A 21,078-nucleotide genomic window follows, 5' to 3' on the forward strand; every position below is an offset into this window, starting at 1 on the left:
AAGCTGTTCCCAGCCCTCCTGGGGGCTGATCTGATGTTTTCTCACAAGGGGGGTCCTTGTAAACATCTCCCCAGTGGGCAGGGCCCAGATGGATCAGAGGGAAGAGGGTGAGATCCCTGAGGAGGAGTGGGAATGGAGAGGCTGTGAGGCAGCTGGATTCAGGCTGCCAGGAATGGTACCTGTCACAGCCTGGCAGCTGTGAGGATGCAGGGGTGCAGGAATAAAGGGATACAGGGATAAAGGGATACAAGGGTGCAGGGATAAAGGGATACAGGGATTCAAGGGTGCAGGGATGCAGGGATTCAGGGGTTCAGGGATGCAGGGGTGCAGGGATTCAGGGGTGCAGGGGTTCAGGGGTGCAGGGATTAAGGGATTCAGGGATGCAGGGATTCAGGGGTGCAGGGATGCAGGGGTGCAGGGATGCAGGGATGCAGGGGTGCAGGGATTCAGGGATACAGGGATTCAGGGGTGCAGGGATTCAGGGGTGCAGGTATGCAGGGGTGCAGGGATGCAGGGATGCAGGGATTAAGGGATGCAGGGGTGCAGGGATGCAGGGATTAAGGGATGCAGGGATTAAGGGATGCAGGGGTGCAGGGATGCAGGGATTAAGGGATGCAGGGATGCAGGGATGCAGGGGTGCAGGGATTAAGGGATGCAGCGATTCAGGGATGCAGGGGTGCAGGGATGCAGGGATTAAGGGATGCAGGGGTGCAGGGGTGCAGGGATGCAGGGGTGAAGGGATTCAGGGAGCCACTGGCAGCAAAGCAGAGGATTGTAGTGTAGCTAGAAAACTGCAGAGCAAACTTCCCTTCTCCAGCCTGCACAGGCAGGAGCTGCAAACACAAATCAAGCTCCAGACCTGCAAAGCTGGCAGAGGTTTTCCTGCAGGAAGATTTCCCCTGCCAGTGGTTTTAAGTGGACTGTGGTCGTGCCTGCTCTAATTCCTGCTTTTCTGTCATGTATATCTGGGAGGAAAGACATGCAGACACAGCACCCCAGCAATTTTACAAGGAGCAGGAAAAAGGAGCAGGTGCTGAGTGGAGCAACATGGATCTGCTTGTGCTTTTCTCAGGAAAGCAGGTCAGGGGGGAGGAGGGGGAGTCATTTCCCAGCTTTGCTACTGCAAATGTGTTTAACCAAAGCCACGCTGGTACCCAAACACTCTGCCAGCCCCTCTGGAGCTCATGCAAAAAGGGATTGCTATCAAAACCTTTTAAAGCCACTTTCTGCTAATGAAAAAGACTTGCAGAGATACAAGCTGGTGGAAACCTCTCTGCTCCCAGCAATATTTCTTCAGTAGGCTTTCTTATCTCTCCTCCCCATCCTGCTGTATCTCTGTACATCTGGAATCAGAAGGGACAGAGAGTTCCCCAAAAAAACCCAGGCAGTGGAGTTGGATTCTATTCTATTCTATTCTATTCTATTCTATTCTATTCTATTCTATTCTATTCTATTCTATTCTATTCTATTCTATTCTATTCTATTCTATTCTATTCTATTCTATTCCATTCCATTCCATTCCATTCCATTCTATTTTACTGTGTTCCATTCCATTCCACTCCACTCCATTCCCATTTTCAGTGACACCTCTACCTTCAACCACCCACCTTTCCCAAACTGGACAGATGTTGCAGCATCTGTGCAAGCTCACACTCATCTGCCTGCTGTGCTTGATGTGCTGAGGTTCAGCTGAGCTGCAGTGACAGGTTTGGGAGAGCATTCATCCCAAAGGGAGTTTCTGACTTCCTACTTAGTGAGAAGATGTGGAATATTCCTCAGCTAATTAAATACTTGCCAATTATAAGGCAGCACCAATGATGGCTGTGCTGGCTAAAGCAATTTTTACTGAAAAATGTCTCTGCTGTCCTGTCTGGGGTTTGCAGCACCAGGAGTGGCCTTTCTTGCAGGAATTGCTGATGGTGCAGCAGCAGGCACAGTCCTAGGGGTGAAATGTCCTTTATTTCCTGCCCATCCACCCCCCCACAACCTTCCCAGCAATAAAATCCACATAAACCAGTGCCAAACACATCCATCTCTGCCTCCTCCCTTGGCAGGGTGATCATTTCAGCCCTTGCTCTGCACCTCCTGCAGACCTGAACACATTCCCTGGGCTCTGCTTCCACACTGGAACATCCTTCCAGAGGGACAACCAGCTCTTGCTGCTGAAATGTGATGCAGGGATCAGGATTGGTTCTGTAGCTCCCAAGCTGGGAAATTCAGAAGTCCCCCTGAGAGTCACTGATATCTATCTCATGGATTAAGCCAATAAGAGCTGAATGCACTCAACCCTCCTGGCACTCTGTTTGCCAGGACCCAGGGGAGGCAGGGAGCACAAAGCCAGGCAGGATCACCATCACAGATGAAATGAAGAATCCCAGCAGGAAGCTTTTATCCTCTGGCTCAGGACTGCTCATTGTCAGGGTGCTTTCTCCAAAAGCCAAGCTGGCACCTGGAGCCAGGAATCTCCAAAGGAGCAGATCAGATTGCAGAGGGTGGGAAGAGGGAGATTCCTGCTGCTGCTGCTCCTTCCATCCCAGCCAGGAAAGTGGGTAGAAGGGAATGTCCAGAGGAGAGAAGCAGATAAGCATCAGAATAAGGAATAAATTAATAATCAGGGGAGATTTTGGAGAGAAGAGACTTTCTGGAGCCACCAAGGAAGGAGAACAAGTTGGGGACAGAGACAGAGCGCCTGGAAATCAAAGGGGGTCTGAGTGTGTGGAGATAGTTGATCATAAATTTTAGTTTGACACTCAGGAGTCCTGAAAGGAAAAAAAAAAGTTTGAAAACCATAGTGCTGAGGTGTAAATCTGGCTGTTTTCTCTCCAGCCCCTCCGAAATATCCCTGTCAACACCACTGGCTCGTGAATCAAGGTGATCCACACAGACTGAGCAGCGAGCAGACAGGTTAGGACCAAAGGGATGAAGCTGCTAGTCCCAGCCTTCACCTGCCCAAGGGTAACAGAATTGAGCAGGAAAAGTACAGTGGATGTGACAGCTCCCACTCCATCCTCCTGTTTGATCTTCCTTTCTTTCCTGAGATGACAGGCGGTGTCAGAGTGAAGCTCACAAGCTGTGGGCTCCCAGGCCACCTCTTCCCAAAGCTTTTCTGGGGAGGGAGGGAGGCCAGGAGGACAAAAATAAATGCTCCTTGTTCAGGGGGACCTGAGAGCAGGTCCCCACGTCACTCCTGCTTCAGAGCAGCAGAAAGTGTTCTGAGAGTTCCTGTCAGTTCTGCTGCGTTTTGAACCAGCTCACCCCTGCAAGAATCCAAAGCAAAGTGACACTTGTCATTGGAGCAACACTGCTCCCTCCTAAACCCTCCAAAAACACTAATCTGGGTAAAAGAAAATTCACAGCTGTAAGTGACCTAGAAAAGGAGATTTTTTTTTTTTCCTTTGTTCAGCTCCAGTTGCAATAAGAGCACATTGGAAGCTGTGAAATGCTCGGGTGTGACAGCAATAGGAGTCATGTAAGTCCTGGTGCACAGACTGCAGAGAGAACAGGCAGGACAACCTCAGCTGCCTCCCAGATCCCGGGAGGAGCTGGCAGAGCTGGCAATTAGCAAAAGCATCTTTTGCACTTGTAAAGTGAGCGAGTTGAGTAGGAATGAGCTGGGAAACGCCCGGTACTGTGATACCATTCCTAACAACAGAGGTGCTGATGCCTGAGTGGAGACAAACACAGCAGCCCTCCAGAAATGGGGGTGGAGAGGGGGAATTCTTTTTATAGCTACCTGGGGAAAAAAATCAAAAACATTTTTGTCCCACACACAGGGTATTCCTGGGAGCACCGTGGTGGAATGCACCTCACCATCAATTCAAAGTGAATTTTAGGAAGCAGTTCTTCACACAGAGGGTTGTCAAACACTGGAACAGGCTTCCCAGAGAGGTGGTCAATATCTCCAGCTTCATAGTGTTTGAGAGGGATTTGGAAAACTCTCTTAATAACTTTTGCATAGCCCTGAACTGGTTGTAGGCAGTTGGAGTTGGAGTTGGCAGTGGGCAGTTGATTGTTCTAAGTCCCTTTTAATGGAAAATTCTATTCTATTCTATTCTATTCTATTCTATTCTATTCTATTCTATTCTATTCTATTCTATTCTATTCTATTCTATTCTATTCCATTCCATTCCATTCCATTCCATTCCATTCCATTCCCACTCCATTCCATTCCAATGGCAATTCTGAGATTCTTCCTCTGCCCTGTTCCAGGTGTCTCATTCAAAACATCTTCAATCTCCCCCCTCACCCTGAGGTGTTTCTCTTGGGGATGAGCAGCAGATTCTCCCCTGGGACTCATCAGTGCAATTTTAATTTAATAAAATCCTAGGGCTGCAACACAGCCACAGTCATGTGTGTGCTTTCCCTATCCCTGCACTCACACTGGATCTCCATGGGCATGTTAAATTACACCTTAAGCATCAAAAATCCCTTCTCTCCATGTACATTTGCAGCTGAAGGATGATTTTCCCAGCCAGGACCCAGATCCTGCAGGAATATTGGGCACAGGGAGCTCCCTCCCCTCTCCTTGTGTTGTTCCTCATGCAGCAGCTCTGGAGACACCTTGTTCTTGAAGCTGCCTGGATTTTAGGCACAGAGTTCTGCCTCCTTCATCACTACCACTAACCAAACAGTCCCTTGGAACATATTTTAAATGTCAGGAAAGCCTCCAGCACTATTTTGACCAATACATGGGATACGAGGACTGGAAAATATCTGTTTGAACACAATTCCCAGCAGTAGTGATATATTACTGCAGCTTCCATTTGGGCTGGTATGGAAGATTAAAAATAAAGATATCCCAGCAGACAGCCAAAAAATTTGTACCAGCCCTTTGCCCAGACCCCAGCCTTGGATTATGTGTGGAAAAAATCACATGCATATTGATAATCCCTGGGATAATCCTGTGCAGTGCCCTTGAAGCTGTCAGGAGCCTTGCTGAGGTTTGAAAGATGTTTAGCATTCCTCGATATTTGACATAAGAGCTCTACTATGAGCACCATTAAATAAATAATAGCCACAGCTAAAAGTGAACAGCATTCTCTTGGGTCCCAGCTCCCCTGGGCTCCTTTCCTCCCAACACAGTTAACTTTTATTCAGAGACACCAGCAGAGCCATGAGGGAGGGCAGGAGAGCTGAGTTGTGGCTCTGCTCTGCTCCTCCTGGGTGACAGAGGATAAATCCCTCCCTGGATTTCTCCTTCCCCACCTGAAAATGCCACAGTTTGGGTTCTGGGGACAGCCCATCACTCATCAGTGCAATTATGACCTTCTCCCTTTCTGTCCACTTGGCTGGCTGGTATTTGATTGGATCCATTACCCAAAAATTAGAGGGACTGATGTGCTTCCCACCCATTTTGCTGCCTGCACTTCCATCCTCAGCAGCAATAAAGGCTCTGCTCACACCTGGGAAGATCAAGGTTCTTCCTGGGTCAGGCGTCAGGCCACCACCATAAAATCATTGAATGGTTTGGGTTGGAAAGGACCTGAAAGATCATCTCATTCCAACCCCTTTCCATGGGCAGGGACACCTTCCACTATCCCAGGTTGTTCCAAACTCCATCCAGCCTGGTCTTGGACACTGCCAGGGATGGGGCAGCCACAGCTTTTTTTGGCATCCTGTGCCAGGACCTCACCACCCTCACCCTGCCATGCACCAGGCTCTGGCTGAGGGTGAATTTATTCCCTAGAGACAAGCAGTAAACCCCCTCCTGACATCCCACCAACATTCCACATGTCCATTAAACCCCTGGAGATGCAGCTCTGGCCTGAAGCTGAAGGGAGCTCTGGGAGATGAACACTCATGTTCCAACTGGTCAGTGCTATAATTGAATTAAAGGATTTGCAAAGCCCTGGAAGGAGCCTTGACAAGTCTGAAAATTGTTCTGTTCTGTGAAATTGGGCTTTCTGACCTCTCTGCATCAGTTATTTTTTTTATGAGGGTTAAAGTACATCCAAATAAATCTGATGGGCAAGACACAGAGGATTTGTCCTCTCCAGTTTTGCTCATTGCCTTCCAGGAAGGCCACTGGGAGAATCTGTCCAGCTCCACACCAAGTTGGCTGTCAGAACAGGATGGATATTCCATGTTTCTACTAATTCTCTCTGCCATAGGGCCAAGAGGCCATGGAGAGCTCAGGTGGGATGCACAGATTGGTGTCTTGTGCCCTCACATGAGCAATCTCACAGTGATGGCCCTGAGTCTCCTCATTCCACCTCCTGAAGACCAAAATTCATGTGGTGACACTCCCTGCTGCCCATACAGAACAAAAACCACCATGGGAGCTCCTCTGGGTGACCATCTGACCATCATTTAGCTAACCAGTTCTCAGTGATAAATAGGAATATTTATTTTTGCTCACTAAAAGGAGCTCCTCACTCCCAGATTTCCTGACATTTCAAGGAGCTGTCTGATGTTATTTAGCACAGCAGGCTCAGGGAAAACTGAGGCACCAAGCTTACACTGATTTGCCCAGACACACAGAAAGTTCATCAGTAGACAAGGGCTGCATCCCAGGCACTGTGGCCTCTTTTTGCTGCTGTTTTAGCAGAACATTTCATCTTCTGGCATGGTGCACAAGCAGTCAGGTGAAAATGAACACAAATCCTTTCCTCCTCTTTAAATCAGGGGCAAACTTTCCCCATCCTTATTCACAGAGTGCCAGTTCTGGAGCCTTTTCCACCACATCCATCAGTCTTGCCTTGTCCATCCTGCCCAGTCCATCAGCTTTGAGCAATAACAAGGTCTCAAGAACCTGCACCCTGATAATTTCCCATTAAATCCCATCATGAGAATCAGATAAAATAGATAAAAATAGATAAAATCAGATATTAGGGAGAAATTCTTCCCTTTGAGGGTGGTGATGGCCTGGCACAGAGAAGCTGTGGCTGCTCCATCATCCCTGGAAATGTCCCAGGCCAGGCTGGATGGGGCTTGGAGCAACCTGGGATAGTGGAAGGTGTCCCTGCCCATGGAACAGGGCTGGAATGAGATGATCTTGAAGGTCCTTACTGAAACCATTCTCTGCTTGCATGATGAAATTTTAGAAATACAAAATTTAATTTAGTTGTGGTAGGCACTGCTGTGTTTCTGGCTTGCAGTTCAAGGATTTATTAAAAAATGAGGCATTTTAAGAAGTTCATGTGAACATTCCTCAGTCTTGCAAGGAAGTTGAACAAAGGAGCTTTGATGGGGAAACTTCTTGTGTCATTAACAAAAACATCACCTGCTCAAACATCCACCTAGTGCTTTGTCCAGCCCTGGTCCTGAGGCACTTGTGGTCATAACACAAATTCCTCAGATCATGCACAGGCTGCTCTGGAGCCCTCAGCTCCCAGCAAAACCAATATTCCAGAGGATACAAAGCTGGTAAAATCTGCAGGTTTAGAGACAGAACCATTTGGAAAGTGGAGCTCTGTACCCATAAAGGCAGACTAAATCAATCCAGCAAAGACTGATGGAGATAAAGCAACTCCACTCTGAATTTTACACAGAGAGGGTGCAGAATGTTCTGGTGCAGCTCTTTGTGTCTCCTCCATGCACCTGAGCCTGCCTTGAAGCTGGTTCAAAGCTGCACCTGTTGAGTCAGTGGAGTCAGAACACCAAAAGCAGGCAGCAGATTTCCCCAGGCTGCCTTTCCCCCACATTTCACAGCCTGGAGCTGTGATCCAAAGCTCTCCACCAGCACATACAGATGCCAGGGCTGTGCTGTTACAGCCTGGAGTCCCCTTGTGCAGCCTGGGGAGTGAATTTGGATTCCCAGCAGCTTGGCATGTCCATGAGGATGGCTCCAGGGGAGCTGGCAGGGATGAGGCAGGACAGGGATGCAACCACAGAATCGTGGAATTGTTGGCTGGAAAAGATCCTCAAGCCCAACTCTTGACCCAGCACTGCTGTGTTCATCACTGAACCTCTATCCCAAGTGCCACATCTGTGCATGTTTTAGATCCCAACCAGCACCCTGGGCTGCCTGTTCCAGGGCTTGGCTACTCTTTCCATGAAATAATTTTCCCCTAATTTCCAATCTAAACCTCCCCTGGTGTGACTTGATGCTGTTTCCTCCTGTCCTTTTTACCTGAGAGAAAAGATTAACCCTGACCTGGCTGTCCCCTCCTGTCAGGGACTTGTGCAGAGCCAGAAGTTCCCCCTGAGCCTCATTTTCTCCAGGCTGAGCCCCTTTCCCTGCTCCTTCAGCTGCTCCTGGTGCTTGGTGGGGTTTGTATTTTTTTTCAGAACACACAGCACAAACACATGTGAACACAGAAACCATCCTGAACCTCCTGAGGCTCCAGCTCTCACCCTCAGCACTGAGCTGAGGTTGGGAATCACATCACTGAACCCAAAGCCCCTTCCCAGAGGGAGCATCCTCCAGGTGTCAGTGTCTGGCTTCTGCCAGGTCTGCAGAGAGAATTCATTTATTCCACTCATATTCCCAACCCCTTTGCTAGGGAAGCAAGGGAGCTTTTGCTTCAGAGCCTCTGAATCCTCTGTCCTCTCCCCTTTTCTCTCAGGAGCCATTAAACCCTGCTCTGCTGGCAGGCAGCAGAACCCTGAGCTCTCCTGCTCAGCTTCTCCTGCATCCTGTGCTGTGAAAGGCACTGGAGAACAACCCAGCACCTGCTTTCCCAATTCCATAGACAATTCTGTCCACTGGGAACAGCTCAGCAAAGGCCAAAGAAGTTTAAATCCTGTCCCACACAGGGATGGACACAGCCCTATGCTCTGCTGCTTTGTGCTGACAGAATTGGCCACCTCTTTCCTGAAACACCTGGAATCCAGGTAACAACTCCCAGGAAAATTAATCTTTGTGACAAGGGAATGTCTGGAAAAACAGCCCCCCTGGAATCTTTCCTGCTCCCAGCAGCCCCAAAGCTGAGCAGGGATAAATCCTCAGGCTCTGGAGGTGTGAGTGGCTTTCAGTGCATTGCCCTGTTTTGTCTGCTCTCATCCAGGGCTAGAAAAAGGCTCCTGGGACCATAATTCCATCTGCCTGGTTGAACACTGTGAGTGCAGTCAGACAGGCTGAATTAAGGGATACTCCTAACTGGGTTTAACACAGGGGAACTAATGGGAATATTCAGATTAACCTCCCTGCATGCCCCTGTGTAGCCAGGCTTTGCAAGCACGATGCTTTCTCCCCTCAACACATCCACAGGAGCAGTTGGGAGAGGCAGGATTTGCAGCTGAAGATGTGGGGAATTAAACTGTTTAAGGGCAATGGAGCTGGAACAGGGGGACTGGCAAAAACCAGCACAGACACACTGTAAGGGATCACAGGAAGGGCAGTGGTGCTCCCCCACAGCTGGAGGGCTGCAGTAAAAATATATATAATATATAATTTGTATTAAATTAATATGTAATAGGTCATAGATCCAAAGGAGAGAGCAGTGCACTGATTTCTCACTGGGTTTTAGGGCTCTAACAAACCATCAGGTCAGGGGAAATGACCTCTGTTCCTGTGAGACCCTTCCTGGATTGTGTCCAACTCTTGAGACCTCCAATATTAGAAGGATGTGGAACTGCTGGAGAGATTCCAGAAGAGACCTCAAAGATGATCAGGGATGGAGCCCTTCTTCTCTGGAGGCAGGCTAGGAAAGCTGGGGGTGTTCAGTGTGGAAAAAAAAATAAGTGTCATAGTCACCCCAGAGCCCCTTTCAATGCCTAAAGGAGATACAAGAGATCTGGACAGGGACTTGGGACAAGGGATGGAGTGACAGGACAAGGGGGAAAGGCTTTAAGCTGAAAAAGGGTGGATGTAGGTTGGATATTAGGAAGGAATTCTGCCCTGTGAGGGTGGTGAAGCCCTGGCACAGGGTGCCCAGAGAAGCTGTGGCTGCTCCATCATCCCTGGCAGTGTCCAAAGCCAGGCTGGATGGGGCTTGGAGCAACCAGGGAGAGTGGAAGTTGTCCCTGGTCATGGCAGGGAATGGAACTGGATGATCTCTGAGGTCCTTTCAACCCAAACCATTCTGTGACTCTGTATCTGCAGGAATCATTTATCCCTGTCAGCACAGACAGGCTGTGACTGCCTGATCTACAGCTCTGGCAGGGTCATTAATGCTCTGGGTGACAGACAGGGGAAAAGAGAAGCTGTTTCTTGACTTTAGAGAGCTTTTATTCAAAAGACAGGCACTGGGAGATGGATTAACTGATGTGATGAGCAAAATTATTTCTGTGGGACGTTAGAGATGAGACAACTGCAGCGTGACACGTTTCTGGTGGTGGGGAGTAGAGAACAAAGGGAGCTGTACATGCCCTCCAAAGGGAATCAGAACAGCAAGGCTGCAACAACAAAAAAACCCCAAAAATCACAGGAAAGCAAAGTAATGCCTTTCTCTTTCAACAAGAGGTGTGAAACCCATGGAACTCACACCACACCCTGCTCCTTGTGCTGCCCTGCAAGGACTTTCCTTTTAGCCTGTAGGACTTGCAGATTATACAATAAATCTGCAGATTATACATTGGATATCCCACCCAAAAAAAAAGTGAATTTCAAGAAAAGCACCTGCACTTCAAGATTCATGGGGTATCTGGACCATAAACAGCAAAGAGTACAATTACCCTACCTATAAAATTATACAAACAATTTCTCCTTCTAGGATATTTTGGGGGCTGCTCTGAATTGTTCCAGACAAAGCAAACAAACAAAAACACCCCCAAAACTTGCTCTGACCCTTCAGACCTCTCCCAGTGGTTTGTAGCTCTGTGTGATCACCTCCAGGACCAACTCACACCCTACCCCTCAAGCAGCTCCTGTAAAAGCAGTTCTGAAAAAATTCCATGAGCAGGGCTGCCCTCATCCTCTGGGAGCTGTGTTTTAGGATACCACAAGTTTCCAAGTGATTTCCCTCACCCCAGAGCTGGGGCAGTGTTTGTTTGGTTCCCCAAGCCCAACCTTGCTCACCTTCCTAAACAGTGAGGTTTGCATTTCCTAAGTCAGGTAGGTGAAAGGCTTTAATTACTGGAACAGATGATCTTTCCCAAGGGAAGCTGAGGGTGTCCTTGAATTAAAACCACAGATTCCTGAGGCACTTTCTCTTCCAAGAGCAGAAAAGCTTTTATGCAAATATTTTGGAAGGTTTGGAAAGGCCTCTTAAGATCAGTTATTGTAATGCCTGGTTATTATAATGCTTAGATTTTATAATGAGACAGAGGAGCAGAGGAGTTGCTGGATGGAGCCAGGTATTCCCTGTGGGATGAGGGTTTTCTGGCAGTGCAGACATGCTGGATCTCCCTCCTTGTGTGTCTGGGGTTGGATTTCACACCTCCATGGCCTGGTTTTGTTTCCTGCACTAGAGGCTAAAATACAAGTCCTCAGCTGGCTTGGAACCTGCTGTCACCAAGGAGGGGACAATTAGTGCTCACCTTTTGCAGCTTGATCCCATCTTGCCTCTCCAGACCCTTCACAGGATCACAGGATGGTTTGGGATTGAAGGGATTTAAAATATATTCTCATTCCAACCCCCTGCCATGGGCAGGGACACCTTCCACTGTCCCAGGTTGCTCCAAGCCCCATCCAGCCTGGCCTTGGACACTGCCAGGGATGGGACAGTCACACCTTCTCTGGTCACCCCAGTCTCCAGGGTTGCAATACCACCTCACAGTAAATAATTTATTCCTAACACCCAGTCTTAACCTAGTTTATCTCCCTTTAAAGCCATTCCCCCTTGTCCCATCACTCCATGCCCTTATCAGGCATCCCACACTTTGTAGTTTTGTCCCTTCTCACACCACTGCTCCTCATTTACCTGATCCCATGCTCAGAGAACACCCAAACACAGCTTTGATGGCCTGAACCAAACTCATCAGCCCCATGGGGCAGCAGAACTGCTCTGCAACATTAAATAGCCCCACACCTTCCTCTGCAGCCACAGAACCATGGAATTGTTAACAAAAAATCATCGAGCCCAACTCTCCACCCAGTGTTCACCACTAAACCTCACCCCCAAGTGCCACATCCACACATTTTTGGACACTCCCAGTGGTGCTGATTCCACCACTGTCCCAAAGCCTCACTGCCTTCCCAGTGAAGAATTTTTTCCTCATATCCAATCTAAACCTGCACTGGTGCATCTTGAGGATGTTTCCTCTTGTCCTGTCACTTGTTACCTGGGAAAAGAGACTCCAACCTCATTAAAACATTCTTTCAGGGGGTTGAAAAGACACACCAAGTGATGCTGCCACCACCCATAGCAAACCTTGGCTCTGTCTCCCTGTTCCCATTGCCACTGTTGTGCACCAGGGCAAGGCAGCTGAGAAACAAAACTGGTGATGCACAAAAACATGAACACACATCCAAGGCTGTATTTATCAACTCCTCTCCTGTCCCAGCAGGAGAAAGAGGAGCAGGAGACCAGATCCTGCCTGGGTTTCACTTCATCAGGGCTAAGCAGCCAATAATTACTCCAGATGAATACCCTTGGAGGAGAGCCAGAGAATCCCAAATCATTCTCTGATTTCAACTTTCAATTTCCCCAGCCCATGCTAAGCTCATTAATCACACTTGCAGCACCCAACACAACAGAAATTAGTCCCTGATCCTCTCCCCTGTTATTTCATGACATGAAGAGTTGGAGTCAAGGGGAAGAGAATAGAGAGGCAGAGGTGCCACCCACAAATCTCACAGTCACTCAGAGGGGCTGGGATTAATAAATCAAAAATCCATTGTTAATAGTACAAGCTTAATATCCATCTAAATGCAAATGAATGAACACTCAAGGGTTCTTCCCCTTTTTTTATTTCTCTGTTCAACAGCTCCATCTTTGAGGAAGCACATGGTCACCAAATAATTGTCTGCCTCTAATTGCAATTTTACAGTCCAACCCTTCATGGCCCATTTTAAGTGGCCTTTAAAGGGTTTTGGCATGCTCTGGATGGGATTGGAATGCTCAGGTGGCTGCAGGAACAACCAGGAGCTCTCATGGGAGGATTGCTGCAGATTTCCAGCCTCTGTACCTGTTTAGTCACAGGAGGCAAGGGGTTAAATCCAGAGGCTGGGTCAGTGGAATCAGGTGGAATTTGGGTGACCAAGATCTGAACCTCAGGTGGGTGACTGTGAGTGAGGAAGCTCCACTTGGACACACATCCTTGGAGCAGGAACATGGAGATTGGCAAAGAGGAATCCTGAGGGGTCTCAGCATCCTCTGAGAAAGCAACACCACAACAGGCTGGCTTGGACTGCACAGGGAATGCAGCAGGGAGGAGAGCAGGCAGGGAAATGAGGCTGTAAATCCATGAAATTGGTCAGAACTGGAAAATGGAATTTCACAGAGTGGCAGAACACTTCAGCTTGGAAGGGACCTCCAAGAACATTTAACTCCAGCCCTGGACATGGACAGGGATACTTTCCCCTAGACCAGCTTGCTCAAAGCCTCATCCAACCTAATCCTGAGCACTTCCAGGCATTGGACATCCTTAGTTTCAGCCATTTGCACAACCACCTTATGAGACTGATGGGTGGGAAAACCTCCAGTTCACAGGGAGAGGTGGCAGAAAGGAGAAGATGGGAACAGGGAGGGGAACCACAAAAGAGTGGCTGAACCACGAGGTTTCCTGAGTCATCAGCCAGGATCTCTGCATATCAGGCAACAAGTCCAGGGTGCAGCCTAAAAGTTCTTGTTCCAAGCAGGAAACACCAAAATTCAAACCCCTTGACAGCTCCAGAGTGCTGTTCAAGTTCTGGGGAACAGGGTTTGTATAATTTACCTTTCATTAGACTTTCCCAGGAGGCAGCAGAGGTAGCAAATCAGCTTTAAAATGTTGTGCAAATCAGCTTTTAAAATATTGCACAAACAGCTTGGCAGCTCCCCTCACCAGAGCTCTTTGGATCAGCTCTAAGTTTTGGAACATGGTCCCAGCAAAAATCTGCTGACATCAGGATCTGGGGCTTTTCAGCTGCTTGAAATTGCAAATGTTGGTTGCAAACACTTGCAGGCGTGCACACACACACCCCAAAACCCCAAAACACTGGGAGAGTGGAGGCTCAGCAGCGACATTTGCACAACCAGTCTGCTGGGGGGTTGGAACCAGTCTGTGAAAACTGAGCTGTGGCTTTGGTGCCAAGACATTTCCTGCTCAGCTCTTAGCTCCCATTCTTTGGTGCCATGAGGATGCAGGGATCAAAGACTGAAAGGGAGCCCAGCATCTTGCACTCCCAGAGAGACAACAGGCAGCCCAAAAAGCTGCTGAGCCTTGGGAGGAAGAGCAGCCAGAGCTCCCAGGCAGGGAGTGACTTGATCCAGGGGGTTGGAATGAGATGAAATTCAGGATCCCTTCCAACCCAGACCATTCTCTAGGATGAGGCAGAGCTGAGGATGCTGAACTGGGCACTGCTCTGTCTCCAGCTCAGAAATGGCATCCAAACCTTTCAATCCATGCTCAGCTCTGGGCAAACCTTCCCAGTGCCAGCTCTGACAGATTCCTGCACCCACCCTGAATGGCATCCCTGCCCCTCAGCCACGTCCAAACTGGATTTTGCTCTTTTCATGCTCAGGCTGCAGCTAATTAAATCCAGGTCTGAGCATGGCAGGGAAACATCTCCATGCTCCTGGACACAGCCCTCTCTCTGCTTTTGGAAAGCCAGCAGCAATGGGATGGAGTGCAGAGCAAAAGGGACAATGGTTCCAACTCCTGCCCTTACTTGCCAAAAATTGGGTTGTTGTACAAGTGCTTTAATTCCATTCCAGCATGGAGAAACAACAGATTTAGCAGAGCAGGCCAGCTCCTGAGCCTGCCCACCAATCCAAGCCTCAGTGCTGGCCCAGACACTCTTTAGCATATAGAAAATATTATAAAACCCCTTTTTATCAATTTCTTAAAACTCCACCTCCATCTCAACCATCTTCTATTGCTGGAGCAATTTTCACTAGAAACCAGCGGGACCAATTCTGCCCTGGGCTGCAACACAGGTGTGATTCCACAGGCAGGGAGAACCTCTGGGTTCTTCAGCTTTGCTTTGGATCCACTCAGAGATGCCAAATTAATCCCAGACCAACAAGAAGGGAGCTGAGTGTAAATATGTTGCCTGCCTCTGTGTGCATATGCTGCTTAATGGAGCCTAAAAGGACAAGAATGGAATCATTTTTTCAGATGCTGCTGGTAATAATAATAAATAATAATAATAAATGCAGGGGCATGTGCCAAATGTCTGAGATCTCAAGGAGAGGAACTGACTGCAAGCAGAAGAGGAGCCAGGTAGCTGCTCAAACTGAGATGCAAAAGTCAGTGAAGTAAAACCACCATTAAATCAAACACTTTGTATCCTTGTCAAGCTCACTCAGGATTTAAGATCTCACTTTCAGAGTGGGTTTTTTTCTTCAACAACTACTCCCCATGTGGGATTTATGGTCCCATCTCTTCGTGGTAACTTGGGATTGCTTTTTTCCCCTGCTGGCCACAACCACATTACTCAAAACTCCTGAACAGCATCAGTCATTGCTTGGAACTGAGGCAAAAATAATTTTTGTATATCACAGCAGCATAATATAAAGTTCACATCACCTGAGCTTCACCTCCACAGTCCACATTTGCAACTGATTTTTTGTTACTCTCTTTATGGTGCATGATTTGGGGAGAGCACTGCAGAGAGCCAAGCACAGCTTTGCTGAGCTCAGTCTGAAAACCTCCACAGTCCTGGCTCCCAGTATATGCATCCTTTACGTGGAAAAATCCAAAACAGCACTAATAATAGCTCAGAGAGAAGCAGTGCACATGTGAAGGAAGAAGCACTCTCCACCAGGGTGAGGAAAATACAGAGCAGAGAGACAAAAACTGACACATCACTGCTAAAACTATGATGATTTCACCCAAAAAATCAAACAGACCTGTGAGAGTAAAGGGAAACAGAACTCACCCATCATTTTCATCCCACAGGATGCAGGTCTGGTTGGTGGTTCCCTGCCAGGAGACAAGAAAGGGAAAATAGAAACAAATCAGTGTCATGCTGTTTGTGGAGTGTCTGGACTGGAATGAAGAATGTGGGGCCTGTAAAACCCCTTCCACTGCTCTAAGGATGTCTGGGATACACCAGATGAGCTCTCACGGGCCTCAGATCCTTGGAATGGCTTTTGCCACCCTGGGATTGAAAATGCAGAATAAAACATGCCTTGGTTTGCTCTGCATCACCACCCCTGCAGAAGGATTTGACTCTGCCTCTCTCCTGACTCAACCTGCAGATTTTCCTCCTCTCACACAGAATCCTTTTGCTGCTCCCTTCTGGAAAGTGGATCAAATACAGCCTCTGCTTTTGGGGGACAAAGCCACAGCCCTGCAGGAGGGGGTCAGGTGAGTTTAAAGCCTCCTGACTCCTGCTGTCTGAGACAGCTTTGGAAAATCCCTCCAGGAGTGTCCAAAGACACAAGAGATCTTAATATTCATGTTGTAGAGCCTCAGGAGGGCATCTAATATCAACAAGGATGGGCCTTGGGGTGTGTAAATGTCCATCCCATAAAATCTGTTTAGGGTTGAGCAGAGGAACCTGGAGGGAATTTTTTGCCTGCCTTGGAAAGCATTGAGGACAGCAATAATATTCCAGAATTAATGGGAACAGCCTTTCCCCCTGCCTTTCCCTCCTCAAGGAAGACCATTGTTACATCAAGTTATTCTAATGATATTCTAATATTAATGATATTCTAATAATGCACAATTATTCCCCTGTGATGATGCCCACAATGAAATGGTGTGAACTGAGGCCATGTTCCCTGTGCCTGTAGCATCTTCCTGCTGCTCTGGAAATAAAGTGGTTTTTTTTTTAATAGGGAATATTGAAGGGTCCTGCACCAGCAAAAAGATGTCAGGAGCCCATCAAACCACCTCCTTCCTTGCACCAGCACATTCCTGTCTTGGAGAAGCAAACACAGCCTTGGGATGGGGCAGGTTCCTGGAACCACTTACATTGTACAGGTGGGAGAATTCAATTTCCAGAGGGGTGAGGAGGGACCGAGGCAATGGCTTCACAGTCACAGAGATGACTTTGGAGTTCAGAACGGTGCTGTTCCTGGGGGGAGAGGGCAAAGAGAGGCTTTAGAGGGATTTTTGTGGAGCAGGGAATCCCATGGTAACCATCACTGGTGGTTTAGTGTGCACAGTGCAGAAGGGGTTGACCCCATTTATATAAAATAATATCCCAAAGATATTTGCTGCTGATGGGCCCCATCCTCTGGGCTCCCCTCACAGTCATTCCACATGTGTCCCTCCAAAATCAAAATATTTTTATGAACCTTATCAAGACCTAAAGCAACTGGACTTAGAGCCTGTATATATCCCAGAAATAAAATATTCCTGGGCTCCTTTTCTGTCCCTGTCACGAGGAAACAGAGCTCATTTAGACTACAGTGACCCTTGCAGGTCCCTTCCAATTCAGAATATTCCATGATTTCATGTGTTTTCCAAAAAAAAAGAATCCTGTTTTGCCTCTCCAAGGCTGGCTTAGCCTGCACAGCAGTGAGGCTGAGGCATCATTGCTTATCCATGGGGCAGCACACTATCCTGGCTGGAGGCACTGCTGTGTATCTGCATTCCCTGAGCACCCAAAGCAAATGGAAAAAGGCCAAACCTTTCATGCAGATGTCTAAATGTCTGTGCCCAGACAAATACTGCAATAAATCTGGCAGCCCTGGGAGATTTGGCTCTTGGGAGGGGCAGAAAGTGAGGAGGTGTCTCCCATTCCTGGAAAGCCAAACTCTTTGTAGGCACTTCCCTGGACACTGAACATGTAAATACATAGAGTTTCCTCTTTTTTTTTTTTTTCTGCAGCTTATTGGTGTTTAAATAAGAATAAAGTCCCCACAAGCAGCAGCTGAAAGTGCTGCCATGAAGGAATTGGTAGTGGAGTGGTAGATCCAGATCAGACTGCTCCAAGCTCCTGTGGCATCCATGGACAAAGGAAATCCTTCCTTATCCAAATCTTCCCCAAATATGCAGGTACTGCCAAAATCTTTTGCTTTTCTCTTTGGATTTTATATTTCTTTTTAAAAAAGAATTAGTTGGGAAAGATTTGCACTTGCTTAACAGCAGCTAAAAATATAGGGTTTAAAAAAAAAAAAAAAATTTTTTTTTTTTAATTGTCCATGGATGTGTAAGTGGATGCTCAAAATGCTATTGTTCCACCAACACTAGAGGGAACAGCAACATTTATTTAACAGGGAAAGAAAAAAAAATTAAAAATATATTTTCCTTTATTTAAAGAGGAAAAACTAAACAAGAAAAAGGAGAAAAAAAGAATGAAATGACAAAGCCCAACCATCTCCCTACAGAAGAAAAGAAGTAAATCAATAGAAGCAGGCAGCTGTAAGAAGCTAAAAATGGGATCTGCTGAAAGGCAACCACCAGTGCATGTCTTCATTAGAGGCTGTGTCTGTGAGGGTCAGGCCTTGGGTCAGTGCTGCTGAATATTCACATGAGCAGCAGGGATGACACCAAAACCTCCTTGTGCAGGCTGAGGAGCAGGTGAGAATCGATGCAGCAAGCACAGACTGAAAGAGAATTTGATTTTTCAGCGTGCCAAGTTGTTAGAACACAGAAAGTTGGCAGCATGCAGACCGTGAAGGGTGATCAGTGGCCACCAAGCCACAGCTCAGCCAGAAGCTGAAGGAGGCTTGCAAAAAAAACAGAGAACAAATTTTTGCATGGGTAAATAATGATAGCACAAACAAGAATGGTTTAAAACTACAAGAGGAGAGGTTTGGACTAAATGTTGGAAGAATTTCTTTGCTCAGAGGGTGGTAAGACCCTGGCAGAGGTTTCCCAGAACAGCTGTGGCTGCCCCGTCCTTGGAAGTGTCCAAGTCCAAGTTGGAAGGGATTTGGAGCAACATGGGATGGTGGAAGGTGACCCTGACCATGGCAGGGAAATGGGATGATCTTTAAGAGTCACTAAGATGAAGCAAAGAACTTCTGTCTGTCTCCTTCTTGTCTGGATTCCACTGTGCTGTTTGGTTCAGCTTCACTTTGAGAGGGGGAAACAACAAAGGGAGCTCAAAGCAGAGACACAAAATTGATCCAGGTGCAGGATAAAAAACTAAAACAAAATTTCTCTGTTGGAAGGCTTGTCTGCTAGTTCCTTGCAGGTGGGGGGGCTTTTCACTCACCCACTGGAAGGCCAAGTGCCTGGAAGTGAAAGTCAGACAAATTCAGCCTTAAAAAGAGAGGCAGGCTGCTGGCAGAGAAGGTAATTAGGCAGCTGAGCAGCTTGAGGGGGCAGTGAAGGATTCAGTGTCAGGAGGGATCTTTCAGGAGGAAGATGAGTTGCTTTTCCTACAAGAACCTTGCAGCCCAGCCCAGGGAAGAAAACAAAACACGCAGAGATTGGGCTTGGGCAGGAGTTCAGAGGAGCTCAGAGGGCTCCTGAGTGGCCACCAAGAGCTGTGAACACAGTGCTGGGTACGTGGGGAGAACCAGGCTGGTGGCTCTGTGCTCTGTGTCCTCTGCAGCAGAGTCCAGCTGGGACCAAGAGCCTCTCTCACCTCCCTGCTCTGGAAAATCAGGTTTTGTGTGCAGCCCATCCCAATTGTCACAGCTGCCAAGATCTGCTGGGCTCTCTGGCTCCAGGGGGACAGAGTAATGTGTGACTCAGAGACAGAATTGCTGCTTGGGGGAGGTAAATTGGGACAATTAGGAACAGCTCAGCTGGTGCTGTTTGCTGAGTTAAATCTACTTGTTTTTTTTTTTTTTTTTCTTCTTGAAAGAATCACTCTGCATTGAATCAGAGTGGTCCAATCCAGGGTCTGGGTCTGTATTTCTTATGTGGAATAGCTGCTCTCCTCAGTGGTCAGAAACATTTTTTACCCATTGGCAGCTCCGTGGTTAGTCAACAACATTCTCCTTTTTAATGCTGTGTCCATCTGCACAGCGCTGAAGTAAAGCTGCTGCTGCTTTAATTTATCTTTTTTTTTTATTATTTTATTTTTCCTTTGACTCTCCACAGGTGATTCAAGACTCGAGATTTTTTTATAGAGGGACTGTCCTTAATTAAGGAACATCTTAAATCAGCTCTCCCGGGGGAAGGCTGTGGCTGCCGCAGCTGCTGGTTATCAGAACTCATTCCCTGCTTGGCCAGAGGAAGCTGAAATACCACTGGATCATTTGAGCCAATGATGTTTATTGCCCTTCTGATCTAATTCCCACTGCTGTAATGGAGGATATTACAGAATACAGTTGGCTGACTTGCTAATTCCTCTCTGCATTCGCTCGGAGCTCTCTCGCCATTGCCAGTGCTAAATCTGGAGGTATTTAAATGATTATCGGTGAGGAGAGATGCCCTGGTGTTTATGGTAAATGGGCTCACGCTAATCAGTGCAGAACAGATTTAGAAGGTGCCTTAGGATGCTTAATTTACTGCCTCAGTACCAGTCTTGGGGAGAAAAAAAAAAAAAAAATAAAAAAAGAGCGAGAGGAAAAGAGAGAGGAGCAAAGAAACGGGAAGGGAGCGCTGAACACAAAAGCTTTGGTGCCCCAGGCAGTGTGCAGTGCAGAGAACAGGCAGACATGTTCAGCCAGGCATGCTCTGCTCCCCTCTCCCTCCCTGAGCCTGTCCTCAGCCATGCTGCTCTCCAGGGCTCAGTGTGGCTGGCAGCTCAGGAAGATCGGGGCAGCTGAGCATCCCTCACCTGCCAGGGCTGCCAAAATGTGGCCAGGAGGGCAGGGTGAGGTTCCATTCCTGGAGGGTGAAGGGTGGGAGGGGGGAATGAGACAGCAGCACTGAGCTTGCTCCCCTCCTGTCTGGGGTGCTGCATATGGATGGGGAAAACATTTCTGGGGAAAACATTCCTGGGGAAAAAATTCCTGGGGAAAACATTCCTGCACCTCCAGCATGTGATGCATGAGGTTGGCCCCACCTGAACATGGGGGTCAAAAAAATATTCACAGGTCAAAACCTGTCTCCTTGCAACCAGTGATCTCTGTTTTTCCCTGGAGGACCAGTGCCCTGCAGCCAGAGGGATCCTCCTGGGATGATTCCCAGTGCTGCCCACCCCAGGCAGCCCCTCTTACCTCTGCAGGGAGAGGATGTTGCCCACGTTCCTGTACAGCACGGTCCCAACCACAAAGACAGAGGAGTCATCCAACACTGCAGAACACCAGAGGAGAG

The 21,078-nt window shown here is 47.8% G+C and overlaps 1 protein-coding gene across 1 annotated transcript in view; it reads right to left on the reverse strand.

The window, feature by feature from the left end:
* The window catches only part of ADGRB1 (adhesion G protein-coupled receptor B1), a 202,752-nt gene that overhangs the window by 106,556 nt on the left and 75,118 nt on the right, over window positions 1-21,078 (reverse strand). The window contains 3 exon segments of the mRNA XM_079302799.1: window positions 15,848-15,891; window positions 16,888-16,990; window positions 20,982-21,057. Coding sequence (XP_079158925.1) covers window positions 15,848-15,891; window positions 16,888-16,990; window positions 20,982-21,057 — 223 coding nt within the window.

The sequence above is a fragment of the Erithacus rubecula genome, assembly GCF_903797595.1.
Source record: "Erithacus rubecula genome assembly, chromosome: 3".
Classification (NCBI taxonomy): Eukaryota; Metazoa; Chordata; class Aves; order Passeriformes; family Muscicapidae; genus Erithacus; species Erithacus rubecula.